This window comes from Lithobates pipiens, unplaced genomic scaffold (assembly GCF_037356315.1).
Source record: "Lithobates pipiens isolate NorthernLeopardFrog02 unplaced genomic scaffold, aLitPip1_a1.2 Scaffold_18, whole genome shotgun sequence".
In the NCBI taxonomy this organism is placed as follows: Eukaryota; Metazoa; Chordata; class Amphibia; order Anura; family Ranidae; genus Lithobates; species Lithobates pipiens.
The window spans coordinates 779,236-794,628 of NW_027507758.1; the positions used below are offsets into that span (position 1 = coordinate 779,236).

General features: G+C 52.6%; 1 protein-coding gene across 2 annotated transcripts; it reads left to right on the forward strand.

Annotated features, from left to right (window-relative positions):
• Window positions 1–9,401: 9,401 nt before the first annotated feature.
• Window positions 9,402–15,261, forward strand: LOC143986931 (ribosomal RNA processing protein 36 homolog). 2 transcript variants are annotated; one of them, XM_077485341.1, is made up of 7 exons: window positions 9,402–9,506; window positions 11,338–11,480; window positions 13,251–13,374; window positions 13,618–13,684; window positions 14,239–14,343; window positions 14,514–14,588; window positions 15,121–15,261. In XM_077485341.1, exons 2-7 carry the CDS (start codon window positions 11,348–11,350, stop codon window positions 15,241–15,243), a joined length of 627 nt encoding a protein of 208 aa, XP_077341467.1. In that variant the 5' UTR covers window positions 9,402–9,506; window positions 11,338–11,347; the 3' UTR covers window positions 15,244–15,261. The 2 variants fall into 2 exon arrangements, with proteins under 2 accessions (XP_077341467.1, XP_077341468.1); XM_077485342.1 differs by lacking the exon at window positions 9,402–9,506 and adding an exon at window positions 9,701–9,840.
• The last annotated feature ends 132 nt before the right edge of the window (window positions 15,262–15,393 follow it).

The following is a 15,393-nucleotide window of genomic DNA, read 5'->3' on the forward strand; positions in this document are numbered from 1 at the left end:
CGTTTTTTTGACTGGAGCTACACTTTAGAAATGTACCGGTTGAAAATTACAAACAGATTCAACTTAACACAACAAACCTACACAGTCCCTGTCTTGTTTGCACCGCCTGTATACTGCTGTTCTGAGTATATAGGGCCTGGGGGCCACACGCATTTCCTTTTTTTAATATGGGTACAGGGTTCCCCTTAATATGCGTACAAGACCCAAATAGGCTGGTAATGGGCAGGGAGGGCTACCCATGCCATTTTTCTCAATGATTTTCAACCATATTGCAGGAACCAGATATAACATTAAAACCGCAAGCAGTTTTAAATGGTGTTATTTCCGTTTAATGTCATTTTGTGCAGGGACTGTTCTAAACACGGGAAACACGTGGCACTTCACAGGCATACTACAGACACCCCCCAGGCACCATATTTAAAGGAATATTTCACTTTTTTTTTCACTTAAACCACTTGCTTACTGGGCACTTAAACCCCCTTCCTGCCCAGACCAATTTTCAGCTTTCGGTGCTCTCACACTTTGAATGACAATTACTCAGTCATGCAACACTGTACCCAAATGAATTTTGTGTCCTTTTTTTCCCCACAAATAGACCTTTCTTTTGGTGGTATTTGATCACCTCTGGGGTTTTTATTTTTTGCGCTATAAATGAAAAAAGACCGAAAATTTTGAAAAAAAACGCATATTTCTTTGTTTCTGTGATAAAATTTTGCAAATTATAATTTTTCTTCATAAATTTTGGCCACAATTTATACTGCTATATATCTTTGGTAAAAATAACCCAAATTAGTGGATATTATTTGGTCTTTGTGAAAGTTAGAGAGTCTACAAGCTGTGGTGCGAATCGCACAAAATTGATCACACCTGATGTACTGGTGGCCGATCTCATTTCTTGCGACCCGAACAAGTCAGGAAAGTACAAATACCCCCCAAATGACCCCTTTTTTGAAAGTAGACATTCCAAGGTATTTACTAAGATGCATGGTGAGGTTTTTGATGTTGTCATCTTTTTCCCACAATTCTTTGCAAAATGAAGATTTTTTTTTTTTTTTTCCTCACAATATTTTCAATGTAATAGGTTATTTCTCTCACATGGCATGTGTATACCACAAATGACACCCCAAAATACGTTCTGCTCCTCCTTCTGAGTATTACAATACCAAATGTGTGAGACTTTTACACAGCCTGGCCACATACAGAGGCCCAATATTGAAATAGCACCATCAGGCGTTCTAGGAGCATAAATTACACATCTTATTTCTCAACCACCTATTACATTTTTGAAGGCCCTGGGGCACCAGGACAATGGAAATGCCCACAAAGTGACCCCACGTGGCACTGACGACACGTGGCACTGACAGATGGCACTGGAGGCAGATGGGGCTGGCAGATGGGGCTGGCTATTTGCTCTGGCTAATTGCTCTGGCAAATGGGGCTGGCAGATGGCACTGCGGCTGGCAGGTGGCACTGGGGCTGGCGGATGGCACTGGCAGGTGGCACTGGGGCTGACGGATGGCACTGGCAGGTGGCATTGGTGCTGGCAGGTGGCACTGGGGCTGACGGCACTGGGGCTGACGGGCGGCACTGGCAGGTGGCATTGGTGCTGGCAGGTGGCACTGGGGCTGACGGCACTGGCGGCACTGGGGCTGACGGCAGGCGCTGGCAGGTGGCACTGGCGGCACTGGGGCTGACGGCAGGCGCTGGCAGGTGGCACTGGCGGCACTGGGGCTGACGGGCGGCACTGGCAGGTGGCATTGGTGCTGGCAGGTGGCACTGGGGCTGACGGCACTGGCGGCACTGGGGCTGACGGCAGGCGCTGGCAGGTGGCACTGGCGGCACTGGCACTACTGGCAGATGGCACGGGGCAGACAGATGGCACTGACACATAGATCACTCTCCCTCCTCACACACTGTCTCTGTGTGAGGAGGGAGAGACACGGCAATGGGAGATGATCTCATATGAGATGATCTCCCATTGGCAGCTGCGATCATGCTGTGAACGGCCGCTTTGATTGGCCGTTCACGGCGATCTGTATTTGCCTGTCTCCGGGAGACACGGCAAATACAATACTTCCGCGATGCGCGCCCCCGGCGGTGCGCATTGCGGAAGTAAACACCAGGCCGTCCAGGCGAAGGAAGCCGCCCGCTCTAAGGCCATCATTCGGCTATAGGGCGGGCGGGAGGAGGTTAATCGTCATTAAAATCAGTGCTCCCGCCAAAACGGCCATTTTTCAAAACATTTTAGGCATTGACCCATGTCCCCTGGGGCAGGAGCCAGGTCCCCAAACCCTTTTTAGGACAGTATCTTGCATATTAGCCGTTAAAATTAACACATTTTTTATTTCGAACGTTCGAGTCCCATAGACTTCAATGGGGTTCTAAAGTTCGTACGAATTTGGGGTCCGTTCGAAAGTTCTGGTACGAACCGAACCGGGGGTGTTCAGCTCATCCCTACTGTCCCCTATCCTGACCACTACACTATACTGTCCACTATCCTGACCACTACACTATACTGTCCACTATCCTGACCACTACTACACTATACTCTCCACTACACTATACTGTCCACTATCCTGACCACTACTACACTATACTGTCCACTATCCTGACCACTACACTATACTGTCCACTATCCTGACCACTACTACACTATACTGTCCACTATCCTGACCACTACTACACTATACTGTCCACTATCCTGACCACTACTACACTATACTGTCCACTATCCTGACCACTACTACACTATACTGTCCACTACACTGTCCACTATCCTGACCACTACACTATACTGTCCACTATCCTGACCACTACACTATACTGTCCACTATCCTGACCACTACACTGACCACTACTACACTATACTGTCCACTATCCTGACCACTACTACACTATACTGTCCACTATCCTGACCACTACTACACTATACTGTCCACTACACTGTCCACTATCCTGACCACTACACTATACTGTCCACTATCCTGACCACTACACTATACTGTCCACTATCCTGACCACTACACTGACCACTATCCTGACCACTACTACACTATACTGTCCACTATCCTGACCACTACTACACTATACTGTCCACTATCCTGACCACTACACTATACTGTCCACTACACTGTCCACTATCCTGACCACTACACTATACTGTCCACTATCCTGACCACTACACTATACGGTCCACTACTACACTATACTGTCCCCTATCCTGACCACTACACTATACTGTCCACTACACTGACCACTACACTATATCGACCACTATACTATCCACCACACTGACCACTATACCACACTATATTGACCACCATACTACATAACTACAATGTTCACATTGCTTCTCTCTCCCACGCTTTAGTTGCCATGTTCAGTGTCCGGCGCAGCGCTCTGTGATTGGGCACATGGAGGGTCATGTACAGAGGCGGGACTTCAGGAGCGTTTGCAGACAGACCAGCCCTACTCCTCACATGACCCCCATACACCCAATCATAGGGCGCTGGACACTGAGCATGGCGGCCGGACCACAGGAATGTAAAATTAGATGTAGGCAGCCAATGACAAATACTGGCGCCCCACTAAATCTTGCGCCTGGGGCCACGGCACCCCCTGCAACCCCCACGCTACGCCACTGCCTGGACACCATGCAGCAGGTAATGAAGAACGCGATCGATGTTTTGGGGGAATATTTTGATCGTGTGCTTCATTTCCTTTTTAGATGAACAGATTTCTTTTTTTAAGACTTGTACATTTTAAAAGCCAAATTTTTAAGATGGACACGGCGTGTCACCATGTGCTGTCTGCCACCAGGGGATCCCCATGTACACTTTTTGTGGGTGCAACCCCTTCCTCATAACTCTAGTAGGTAAGAGGAAGGGACTGCACCCCCAAAACATGTCCATTGATCCCCCATGATGGCAGATAGCACATGTTAATATCACCCATTTGGACTTGTGTGCATCTTCAAGACGTGGCGGTGACACGGGTGACATCACCCCGCCTGATGAAGGCAAGATCCCGACATTTTCACACTATAATGTCGGATATTGCCTTCAGTTTTTATACATTCAACTTTGTAACTTCCAGAGTTGTGTGTCTTATGTTTTAAAACATGTCTGTTTGTAAAAAAAAAAAAAAAAAATAATAATAATATATATAAAAAATATATTGTGAAAACAAAAAAAATTATATTGAGGAAAAAATATAAAACAAAAAAAAACTGAGTTTTTTTTTTTAACACATTTTATAAACGCACGTGTGTGAATGTGCACAGAGTAAACCTTCTGAAATGTGCCGCTTCTTCTTTCAGTGCCAGTTTTGTAAGTAATTTTGTGTTTATAGTGTCAATGGGGCTTATTTACTAAAGGAAAATCCACTCTGCACCACAAGGGGCACTAGGATAACCGAGGAGACAGCTAAAAAGGAAAGCAAGCAATAAACAAAATTCTGGATTTTATCAGAAAAAAAATATTTTAATTACTAAAAAAAATGTTATACATTGTCTGGCATAGCAATGGCCGCCCTACCCGTAAAATAATTAACAGATTTCTCTCTTTGTGGGCGCTTTGGGGGGGCCAAGCCAGTACGGCCAGTACCCAGGCCCGTCAGGGGAATGTCTGGAGTAAGTCGCGGCCTCAGGCCCTCCTGAGGACAGATAATTCAGGGAATGTTTCCTTCCATAATTGTGCAGGGTGCAGCAGCACGGGATAACGTGGGTGATTTTGTAGTCCGCCGTTTGGATCGCTGTCAGAAACAGACGGAACCGGCTGGCCGTTCCCCCGAAGGTATTCTCATCGACTCTTCTCGCTCTGGCCAGCCGGTCGTTACAAACCCTCCTCTCCGGGGTGAGGGTCCGGCCTCATCAGGTGCTCGCCCGGACCGAAGGCCTCATCTGCAACGAAGACGAAGGGGAGTCCTTCCACGTTGTCCGCATCAGGTGGCAATGCCAGGCCACTAGTCTGGAGACGCTGGTAAAACCCCGTGTGGGCGAAGACTCCTCCATCCGGGCATTCTTCCCCAACCTCCACAGCGTGCCGGCACCACCGCCATTAACACTACACTATGAAACCCCTTATAGTTATAATAGTAAGACCCCGAAGGGGGTGGTGGCACCATGCGGGCATGCTGCCCATCTATCACCCCTCCACAGCTGGGAAAGTCCCAACGGCAGTAAAATGGCCAAATCTGCCATCCCTGCGGCGTAGAAGGAAACTGGGGAGTCAAACAAGAAAAAAATACATAAGTAGTTTTGCACATAACATCTCAAGCAGATGACACAAAACATTGGTGGCCGACGTCAGCCCAACATTTATTCCGAGGAGTATTGAACCGCTTCCCGACCGACGCACACCGATGTACGCCGGCAGAATGGCACGGGCAGGCAAACGGCCGTACAGGTCCGTCCCTTTAAATCTGCCGCCGTGGCATCGCCTGCGCCAGTCGGGACCTCCCCGAGTCCGATCACGGGTCCCTCGGACTCGATCGCCGCGGGGATACCCGCGATCATCTCACAGGGAGGAAGAACGGGTGGGGGGGGTGCTAAAGTAAACAAACATCTCCCCGTTTTGCCTAGCAACAGTGACACTGATCTCTGCTCCCTGTGATTGGAGCAGAGAACAGTGATGTGTAAAACACAGCCACACCCCCCACAGTTAGAATCACTCCCCAGGACACACTTAACCCCTACACTGCCACCTAGTGGTTCACCCCTTCACTGTAAGTGTCATTTACACAGGAATCAGTGCATTTGTATAGCAGTATAAATGACAATGGTCCCAGAAATGTCCGATGTGTCCGCCACAATGTCGCAATCACAATAAAAGAAAATAAATAAATAAATAAATAAAAAATAAAAAATAAAAAATCGCTGAAAAAAATAAATTATTAATAAAAATGCCATAAAACTATCCCATATTTTGTAGGCAATATAATTTTTGCGCAAACCAATCAATAATCGCTTATTGTGATTTTTCTTTACCAAAAATATGTAGAAAAATATGTAGAAAAATACGTATCGGCCTGAACTGAGGGGAAAAATATATATATTTTTGGGGGATATTTATTATAGCAAAATGTAAAAAAAAAATGCATTTTTTTCAAAATCGTTGCTCTTTTTTTGTTTATAGCGCAAAAAATAAAAACCGTGGAAGAGATCAAATACCAGCAGAAAAAAGTTCTATTTGTGGGGAAAAAAAAAAAAAAAAGAAGTAGATTTTGTTTGGGAGCCACGTCGCCACGACCGCGCAATTGTCAGTTAAAGCGACACAGTGCCGAATTCGCAAAAAGTGCTCTGGTCTTTGGCCAGCCAAATGGTCCGGGGCTGAAAGTGGTTCAAGACAAACATATAAGGCCCACTTATCAGATTCCTCACCCCCTCTGATGGCCCATTGATAGAATTGTATGGGGGGTGGGGGTGGGGGAGGGGTTGAGGTGACTTTGGGAGACAAAAAATAAAATAAAATAAACGCCTCCAGCACTTTTCCTGAATTTAAGCACACACATAACATGTGTACAGGTTTTAGGGGAAAGCAATACTACGGAGCTGACAATATACATTGCTAAGTGACTAGGCTAGAGGTGTATGGGCCCAGGAGAGCATGCTGGGGAGGTTAGTGACGGCAAATATGCATGAAGGACAAAAAAGGAGCTTGAAAAGCTTCCAGCATGCATGAGGACAAAGGGGCGGAGCATATCAATCACAGCATATTGCAATGATGGTAATTTGGGGATGAGGAAAGAAATACAAGACATTAGCAATCATGAAATACATAGAATGTGATGTTAAAGGAGAAAACTTACCTTCATATAGTCCTTCTGCAGGACCTGAATGATGGCAGAACAGGTCTCTGGAATAATGATCCCCAGAGCCTGGGGGGGAGGTGCCTGTGGAGAACTTCAGGTCCTGCAGAATTCTCCCCATACCACAAGGTGGCGATAAGCCTCTGCTCCAGGGTGATGGCTTGCCTCATGCAGGTATCCTGCCTGCTGATATAAGGGGACAGCAAAGCCAGCAGACGGTGAAAAAGGGGGTCCGTCATCCGGAGATAATTCCTGAAATCATCAGGATTATTCACCTGGATCTCCCGCAGCAAAGGCATGTGAGATAATAGGTCACGCTGCAGCAACCAAATCTTGGTCCATGAACTCCTCCCCTCCCTGTTCATTGACCGGGCTTGTGTCAAAGTAAGAACCCCAACACCAAGCCCCCGCACAGCACGGACTCTACGACGAGTACATACACGCAACATGGCTTCAAAACAGTCGGTTGGTCAGAACGGACTAACAGAACACGCTGAAGAGCGATCTGCAAATCAGCCCTGAGCGGACCAGAACGCACCGAAGACCAGATACAAACCCACAAGCACAGACTGAACGGCGGTAAAACCATCGGAATAAGCTGGAGCCTGAAAAGCGCCAATCGTCTCTCACCAAACTTCTACTAACACGAGATCAGCAGGAGGAGCCGGAGGGCGGAGCTCCGGGTCGGGAACTTCCCTTTTCTAGTCCCGTCGATCGTCACCGCGTTCCTGACGATCGGACTTTGGTGGACGCAAGACAGTTTCAGCAGAACTCCCTCAGAAAAACCTTCAGAGTTTATTCCGATGGGAAAACCGGTCATGTGTACGCGGCATCACACGCGTGTGCAGAGCGTCTCCATGTCAGAAGGGAGAAGGTGATCGTCACATCCCCCGATTTATAGACGATGGAAAGACCCCTGAAATGGGATTGTAACAACACCACCGAGATTGTACAATCAATGGAGAGTGTAGAAAACCATCTATGAATACAGAGCATGGACAATGACAAATTTATTCCAAACATATAACTGGGAAATATTGGGATCCTCTCCAGTATCCCAGAAAAATCTTCTCTACCCAACGCGTTTCAGGTTCAAGCCCTTCATCAGGGATCCTTATATAGGAGAATCTACAACTTGTGTACATGAATGGTGCAATCATCCAATATACAATCGATCAATCCGAGATCAAATCCTCACTGCAGCAGATGGCGTGCTAGGAGGTTCTCGGTGTAGCCCCCAAACCAGGACCCCCCCAGAGGTCCCCCAAACCAGAACCCCCCCAACTCAAACCAGGACCCCCCCAGAGGTCCCCCAAACCCAAACCAGGACCCCCCAAACCAGAACACCCCCCCCAACTCAAACCAGGACCCCCCAGAGGTCCCCCAAACAAGGACCCCCCCAGAGGTCCCCCAAACCCAAACCAGAACCCCCCCCCCAAACTCAAACCAGGACCCCCCAGAGGTCCCCCAAACAAGGACCCCCCCAGAGGTCCCCCAAACCCAAACCAGGACCCCCCAACCCAAACCAGGACCCCCCAGAGGTCCCCCAAACCAGAACCCCAACTCAAACCAGGACCCCCCAGAGGTCCCCCAAACATGGACCCCCCCAGAGGTTCCTCAACCCAAACCAGAACCCCAACTCAAACCAGGACCACCCCACATGTCCCCCAAACAAGGACCACCCCAGAGGTCCCCAAAACAAGGACCCCCCCAAACGTCCCCCAAACCCAAACCAGAAGCCCAACTCAAACCAGGACCCCCCCCAGAGGTCCCCCAAACAAGGACCCCCCCAGAGGTCCCCCAAACAAGGACCCCCCCAGAGGTCCCCCAAACCCAAGCCAGAATCCCCAACTCAAACCAGAACCCCCCAGAGGTCCCCCAAACAAGGACCCCCCCAGAGGTCCCCCAAACCCAAGCCAGAACCCCCAACTCAAACCAGAACCCCCCAGAGGTCCCCCAAACAAGGACCCCCCAGAGGTCCCCCAAACCAGAACCCCCAACTCAAACCAGAACCCCCCCGACCCAAACCAGGACCCCCCCAGAGGTTCCCCAAACCAGGACCCCCCCAGAGGTTCCCCAAACAAGGACCCCCCCTAGAGGTCCCCCAACCCAAACCAGAACCCCAACTCAAACAAGGACCCCCTCCAGAGGTCCCCCAAACAAGGACCCCCAACTCAAACCAGAACCCCCCCAACCCAAACCAGGACCCCCCAGGAGGTCCCCCAACTCAAACCAGGACCCCCCCAGAGGTTCCCCAAACAAGGACCCCCCCTAGAGGTCCCCCAACCCAAACCCCAACTCAAACCAGGACCCCCTCCAGAGGTCCCCCAAACCAGGACCCCCCAACTCAAACAAGGACCCCCCAGAGGTCCCCCAAACAAGGACCCCCAAACCCAAACAAGGACCCCCCCCAGAGGTCCCCCAAACAAGGACCCCCAAACCCAAACAAGGACCCCCCAACTCAAACTATAATATACTATATATCTCCCATCCCCCATCATTGTACAATCCGTTTGGGAGAGTTCTAGAGAGAACGAACCAGAGAGCTGCACTTCTTCCTCCGATCTGTAGAGGGAGCCCATCCCCCCTCCTCTCGGTGGTATGAGACCAGAAGTGACGTAGAGGGGCGGAGCTGAGGCCCGGAAGTGAGTGCGGAGTCCCGGGGGTCGGCGGAGGATCGCGGTGTCGGTGCGGAGGAGGTCGGTAGGCGGTTTTGCGGCTCCCGGGTGGGGGAGGGGATGGTTTGGCTCGGACAGAGGGTGTGACGTCATCACTGCCCCTCTATAGGGGATCATGCAGAACTCCGCCCACATCTTTGAGGGGGTCACTGGAGCCCCGCCCCCTCATCATTGGGATTTCTTGTTTGTGATCCGCCTTCTCTGATAGGGTGATGGCCGATCAATGGGAACCAATCACAGGAGGGGGGAGGGGCCAAGGTGATTGATCAGTGATGAAGAATCGGACCTCTCCGGTCACAGCCGCTCTACTAACAGTCCGATGTTAGTCCAGCAATCCCCCTCCCCCAACACTCAGGTCCGTGCTCTCCACCATTGGTGGATGGGGAGTTCTATCAGATTGCCGACCCCCCCATCACATCCCAAGTGACCTTCCCCCAAAACACCCCCACTGCGCACAGGGTGTACCAACATGGCCTCCGCCACCTTCCTAACCCCCCCATTTGGGGGAGTGTCACCTTGGCACGCCCCAATCCTCCCCTCCCCCCTCCTCTCCTTGCTGTGATCTTTGCTGGTGTCCCATCATATAACGTCCTCCATCCGATAGTGTCCTCTGTGTAGTGCGCATGCGCAGTACACAGCAACACAGATTCCGACAATTGGCGAGGATGAACGGCGCCTGCGCACTGAGTCCAGGTTCTCTCCCCACCATCCAAGTGGACACAGAGTAGGAATATAAAAGAGCCGAGCGCAGCGAGGGGCCCTCTAATATTCACAGCCCTATGTCCGCTTGGATGGTCGGGCACCACCTCCACTCACCGCGCAGGCGCCGTTCAGCTTCAGAGATTTTCCGAAGCTTCGTCTGCTCCGTACTGCGCATGCGGCAGAACACCGTCCGTAGTGACAATGTCCTCCTGTGATAGGCGGCGTCACGTCACATTCAGCTACCCTCTGGAGTGCGCATGCGCAACGCCGCCATATGCGTTCCAACAGTGTTATAAGACGACTCCCACAAAGCCCCTCCCTACACACCGCACAATTATAATCTGAGACTGGATGGGGGCGGGACCTGGTCTCAGGGGTGTGGCCACAAAATTCTGCACAAGCGCAGATCGATTACAGTGTTGGAACGCATATGGCAACATCGCACATGCGCAGTCCAGCGGGTAGCAAAATGTGACGTGACAACAGAACACTGACCATCTCCTGTATTATGTCCGCAGTCTCTGATCATCTCCTGTATCATGTCTGCAGTCTCTGATCATCTGTAGCATGTCCGCAGTCTCTGATCATCTCCTGTATCATGTCTGCAGTCTCTGATCATCTCCTGTATCATGTCTGCAGTCTCTGATCATCTGTAGCATGTCCGCAGTCTCTGATCATCTCCTGTATCATGTCTGCAGTCTCTGATCATCTCCTGTATTATGTCTGCAGTCTCTGATCATCTCCTGTACTATGTCCGCAGTCTCTGATCATCTCCTGTATCATGTCTGCAGTCTCTGATCATCTCCTGTATTATGTCTGCAGTCTCTGATCATCTCCTGTACTATGTCCGCAGTCTCTGATCATCTCCTGTATCATGTCTGCAGTCTCTGATCATCTCCTGTACCATGTCTGCAGTCTCTGATCATCTCCTGTACCGCGTCTGCAGTCTCTGATCATCTCCTGTATTATGATCATGGGCGATCATACTCCTCCCATCCTTCCTATCTTAGTTGGGGGAGGGGCTTATAAATTAAAGGGGCCATAAAGAAAGATTGTGGGCGGGGCTCTCAGGATGACGTTTGCAACAATCACATGAGTGGGGGAGGGGTGATTGGGGAACACGCCCTTCATCTTTCCACTTCTTTTATAGATCTCCAGAAATGTCCTCCAACCCCCGACCTTCATCCCGGAGGAGGGCGGAGCCAGCCCAGAGCTCCACCCACAACTACACCAAACAGGAGGAGTCTGAGGATGAGAGTGACACTGACCTGGAACCAACCAATCCCCACACAGGTACGACCCTCCCCCCATCTAATCTTTCTCTCCTCCCCCCCTCCCCCTTCGTGTGATCTCTCCCCCCCTCCCCCTTCGTGTGATCTCTCCTCCTCCCCCCCCCCTCCGTGTGATCTCTCCTCCTCCCCCCTCCGTGTGATCTCTCCTCCTCCCCTCCTCCGTGTGATCTCCCCTCCCCCTCCTTGTGATCTCCCCTCCTCCGTGTGATCTCCCCTCCTCCCTTCCTCCGTGTGATCTCTCCTCCTCCCCTCCTCTGTGTGATCTCTCCTCCTCCCCTCCTCTGTGTGATCTCTCCTCCTCCCCTCCTCTGTGTGATCTCTCCTCCTCCCCTCCTCCGTGTGATCTCCCCTCCTCCGTGTGATCTCCCCTCCTCCCTTCCTCCGTGTGATCTCTCCTCCTCCCCTCCTCTGTGTGATCTCTCCTCCTCCCCTCCTCTGTGTGATCTCTCCTCCTCCCCTCCTCTGTGTGATCTCTCCTCCCCTCCTCCGTGTGATCTCTCCTCCTCCCCCTCCTCCGTGTGATCTCCCCTCCCCTCCCCTCCTCCGTGTGGTCTCTCCTCCTCCTCCGTGTGGTCTCCCCTCCCCCTCCTCCTTGTGATCTCCCCTCCCCCTCCTCCTTGTGATCTCCCCTCCCCTGTGTGGTCTCTCCTCCTCCTCCTCCTCCGTGTGGTCTCTCCTCCTCCTCCTCCGTGTGGTCTCTCCTCCTCCTCCTCCTCCTCCGTGTGGTCTCTCCTCCTCCTCCTTCTCCGTGTGGTCTCTCCTCCTCCTCCTTCTCCGTGTGGTCTCTCCTCCTCCTCCTCCGTGTGGTCTCTCCTCCTCCTCCTCCGTGTGGTCTCTCCTCCTCCTCCTCCGTGTGGTCTCTCCTCCTCCTCCTCCTCCGTGTGGTCTCTCCTCCTCCTCCTCCACCGTGTGGTCTCTCCTCCTCCTCCTCCACCGTGTGGTCTCTCCTCCTCCCCCTCCTCCGTGTGGTCTCTCCTCCTCCCCCTCCTCCGTGTGGTCTCTCCTCCTCCCCCTCCTCCGTGTGGTCTCTCCTCCCCCTCCTCCGTGTGGTCTCTCCTCCCCCTCCTCCGTGTGATCTCCCCTCCCCTCCTCCGTGTGGTCTCTCCTCCTCCTCCTCCTCCTCCGTGTGGTCTCTCCTCCTCCTCCTCCTCCTCCGTGTGGTCTCTCCTCCTCCTCCTCCTCCTCCGTGTGGTTTCTCCTCCTCCTCCGTGTGGTCTCTCCTCCTCCTCCTCTGTGTGGTCTCTCCTCCTCCTCCTCTGTGTGGTCTCTCCTTCCCCTCCTCCTCCGTGTGGTCTCTCCTCCTTCTCCTCCTCCTCCTCTGTGTGGTCTCCCCTCCTCCTCTGTGTGGTCTCTCCTCCTCCTCCTCTGTGTGGTCTCTCCTCCTCCTCCGTGTGGTCTCTCCTCCTCCTCCTCCTCTGTGTGATCTCTCCTCCTCCCCCCCCCCACCGTGTGATCTCTCCTCCCCCCCCGTGTGATCTCTCCTCCTCCCCCCCGTGTGATCTCTCCTCCTCCTCCCCCCCGTGTGATCTCTCCTCCTCCTCCCCCCCCCGTGTGATCTCTCCTCCTCCCCCCCGTGTGATCTCTCCTCCTCCCCCCCGTGTGATCTCTCCTCCCCCCCGTGTGATCTCTCCTCCCCCCGTGTGATCTCTCCTCCTCCCCCCCGTGTGATCTCTGCCCCCCCCCCCCTCCGTGTGATCTCTCCTCCTCCTCGCTCCCCCCCTCCTCCTCCGTGTGATCTCTCCTCCCCCCTCCATGTGATCTCCTCTCTCAGATTTCTCCTCCATGTCCTTCGAGGATCTCCTCCATCTACAGAACACGATGGGGAGGAAAGCCTTCTCCAGATCCGTGGTGAAGCCTCAGAAGACGACGGAGGAGGGGCAATCCGGGAAGGCGGGGTGAGTGCACTGCAAGGGTTGTATGGCAGGGGTGGGGTCAGGTTCTGTGGAGGAGCCACACTTTGGGGGAGGGTCACCCAGCTCAGATATAGGATAGAAGAGCATTTCCTGTAGAATTGGGTTGTTTTTCTGCTGATACGACGGGGGAAGTAGGCGGAGCCAAGCCTGCAGAGGGTTCCCTACAGCGCCTCCTGCTGACCATCACATGACACAGCATGGTGTGACTGTTCTTCCTTCCTACAGGCCGCTGGAGATGTCCTCAAAGAGCCCCACCCCTTTCCTGCGGAAGGTGGTCGCCTCCAAGAAAACGGTGAGGGGGGATGTGGGGGGTTGTAGGAAACACTTTACATGGGGGGGGGCTTTGTGGTCACTTCCTCACCATTTCTCCGCCCCTAAATCACTCATGACCTTACACCATAGAAGCCCCCTTGTGCTATAGACCCCCCCAGCACACACGCCCCTTTCCACCCCCCAGGACACACCTCCTGACCAATAGAACCCGCCCCTAAATGACCCGAGCCATGACCTTACAACATACATGCCCCCTTGTGCTATACACCCCCTACCCTCCCAGGACACGCGCTCCTTTCCACCCCTTCCAGGACACACGCCCCTTTCCGCTCCCCCCCCCCCAGGGCACACGCTCCTTTCCACCCCCCCCCCCCCCCAGGGCACACACTCCTTTCCACCCCCCCCCCCCCCCCCCCCCCAGGGCACACGCCCCTTTCCGCTCCCACCCCCCCAGGGCACACGCTCCTTTCCACCCCTTCCAAGACACACGCTCCTTTACCCCCCCCCCCCCCCCGCACCTAATTTCTTTTACCAATACAGAAACTGATTCTCTGATTGGATGTCGCCCTGTAGATGCGCCGAGATCCGCGATTTGATGACCTTTCTGGGGAATTCAAGCCGGAAGTGTTTATGAATACCTACAAATTCCTGGATGACATCAAGAAGAAGGAGAAAGAGGTCAGCCATTGTTCCTGGGGGTGGCGCTACCACTTGTGGTTCAGTCATGGTGGAGACACTTGTGATGTCACATGGAAAGCCAAATCTGGATTGGTGACCAGATTATGGTGGGGGAGGGGGGTACTGTTCATTTTCCTGCGGTATGAATTTCACCTGTCCTGTCCCCTCAGATTGTCCAGAAGAAGCTGAGGAAGACCCGAGACCCGGAACTGAAAGAAAAGCTGCAGAAGCTGATCCACAAGTTGGTGAGCCTTGGGCAAGTCTGGGGACAATGCCAGGTTGGATGGGGAGGAGCCTTCTTCAGGGACGGGCCTGGCTGGATGGGGAGGAGCCTTCTTCAGGGATGGGCCTGGCTGGATGGGGAGGAGCTTTCTTCAGGGATGGGCCTGGCTGGATGGGGAGGAGCCGTCTTCAGGGATGGGCCTGGCTGGATGGGGAGGAGCCTTCTTCAGGGATGGGCCTGGCTGAATGGGGAGGAGCCTTCTTTAGGGATGGGCCTGGCTGGATGGGGAGGAGCCTTCTTTAGGGATGGGCCTGGCTGGATGGGGAGGAGCCTTCTTTAGGGCTGGATGGGGAAGAGCCTTCTTTAGGGAGGGCCTGGCTGGATGGGGGAGGAGCTTTCTTCAGGGATGGGCTTGGTTGGATAGGGAGGAGCCTACTTGAGGGTGGACCTGGTTGGATATGGGAGGGGTATTCTAGGTAGAGTGCATGGTGGGGACAGGGGCGGGGCTGTAATGGAGTGGGCGGGACACATTTTACAGACTTTTCTGTGTTCAGGATCAGCAGGAAGAAGCCGCCCAGAGAAAACAGAAGCTGAGAGAGAGAGAGATGGAGTACAAAAAGAAGTTGCGAGAGGACGCCCGCCAGGGGAAGAAGCCGTTTTACCCTGAAGAAGGGTGAGTGTGTGTGATGTCATCAGGCCGAGTCTGAGCATGTGATGTCATCAGATCTATGCTGCATGGTGGGGGACAGCTGAAAGAGCCTCAGAGATTCAATTCTCCAGAATTCTTGTTGGCGGTTTGTATAGGAAAGCAAAAGGTGAAAATCATC

What these genes read in the sequence shown, in the direction of transcription:
- LOC143986931 (XM_077485341.1), top strand. Translation starts at nt 11,348, where the DNA reads ATGTCCTCCAACCCCCGACCTTCATCCCGGAGGAGGGCGGAGCCAGCC. An exon ending in TCAAGAAGAAGGAGAAAGAG is followed by an intron (nt 14,344 to 14,513) that starts GTCAGCCATTGT and finishes CTGTCCCCTCAG; the next exon opens with ATTGTCCAGAAGAAGCTGAG. An exon ending in AGAAGCTGATCCACAAGTTG is followed by an intron (nt 14,589 to 15,120) that starts GTGAGCCTTGGG and finishes TTCTGTGTTCAG; the next exon opens with GATCAGCAGGAAGAAGCCGC.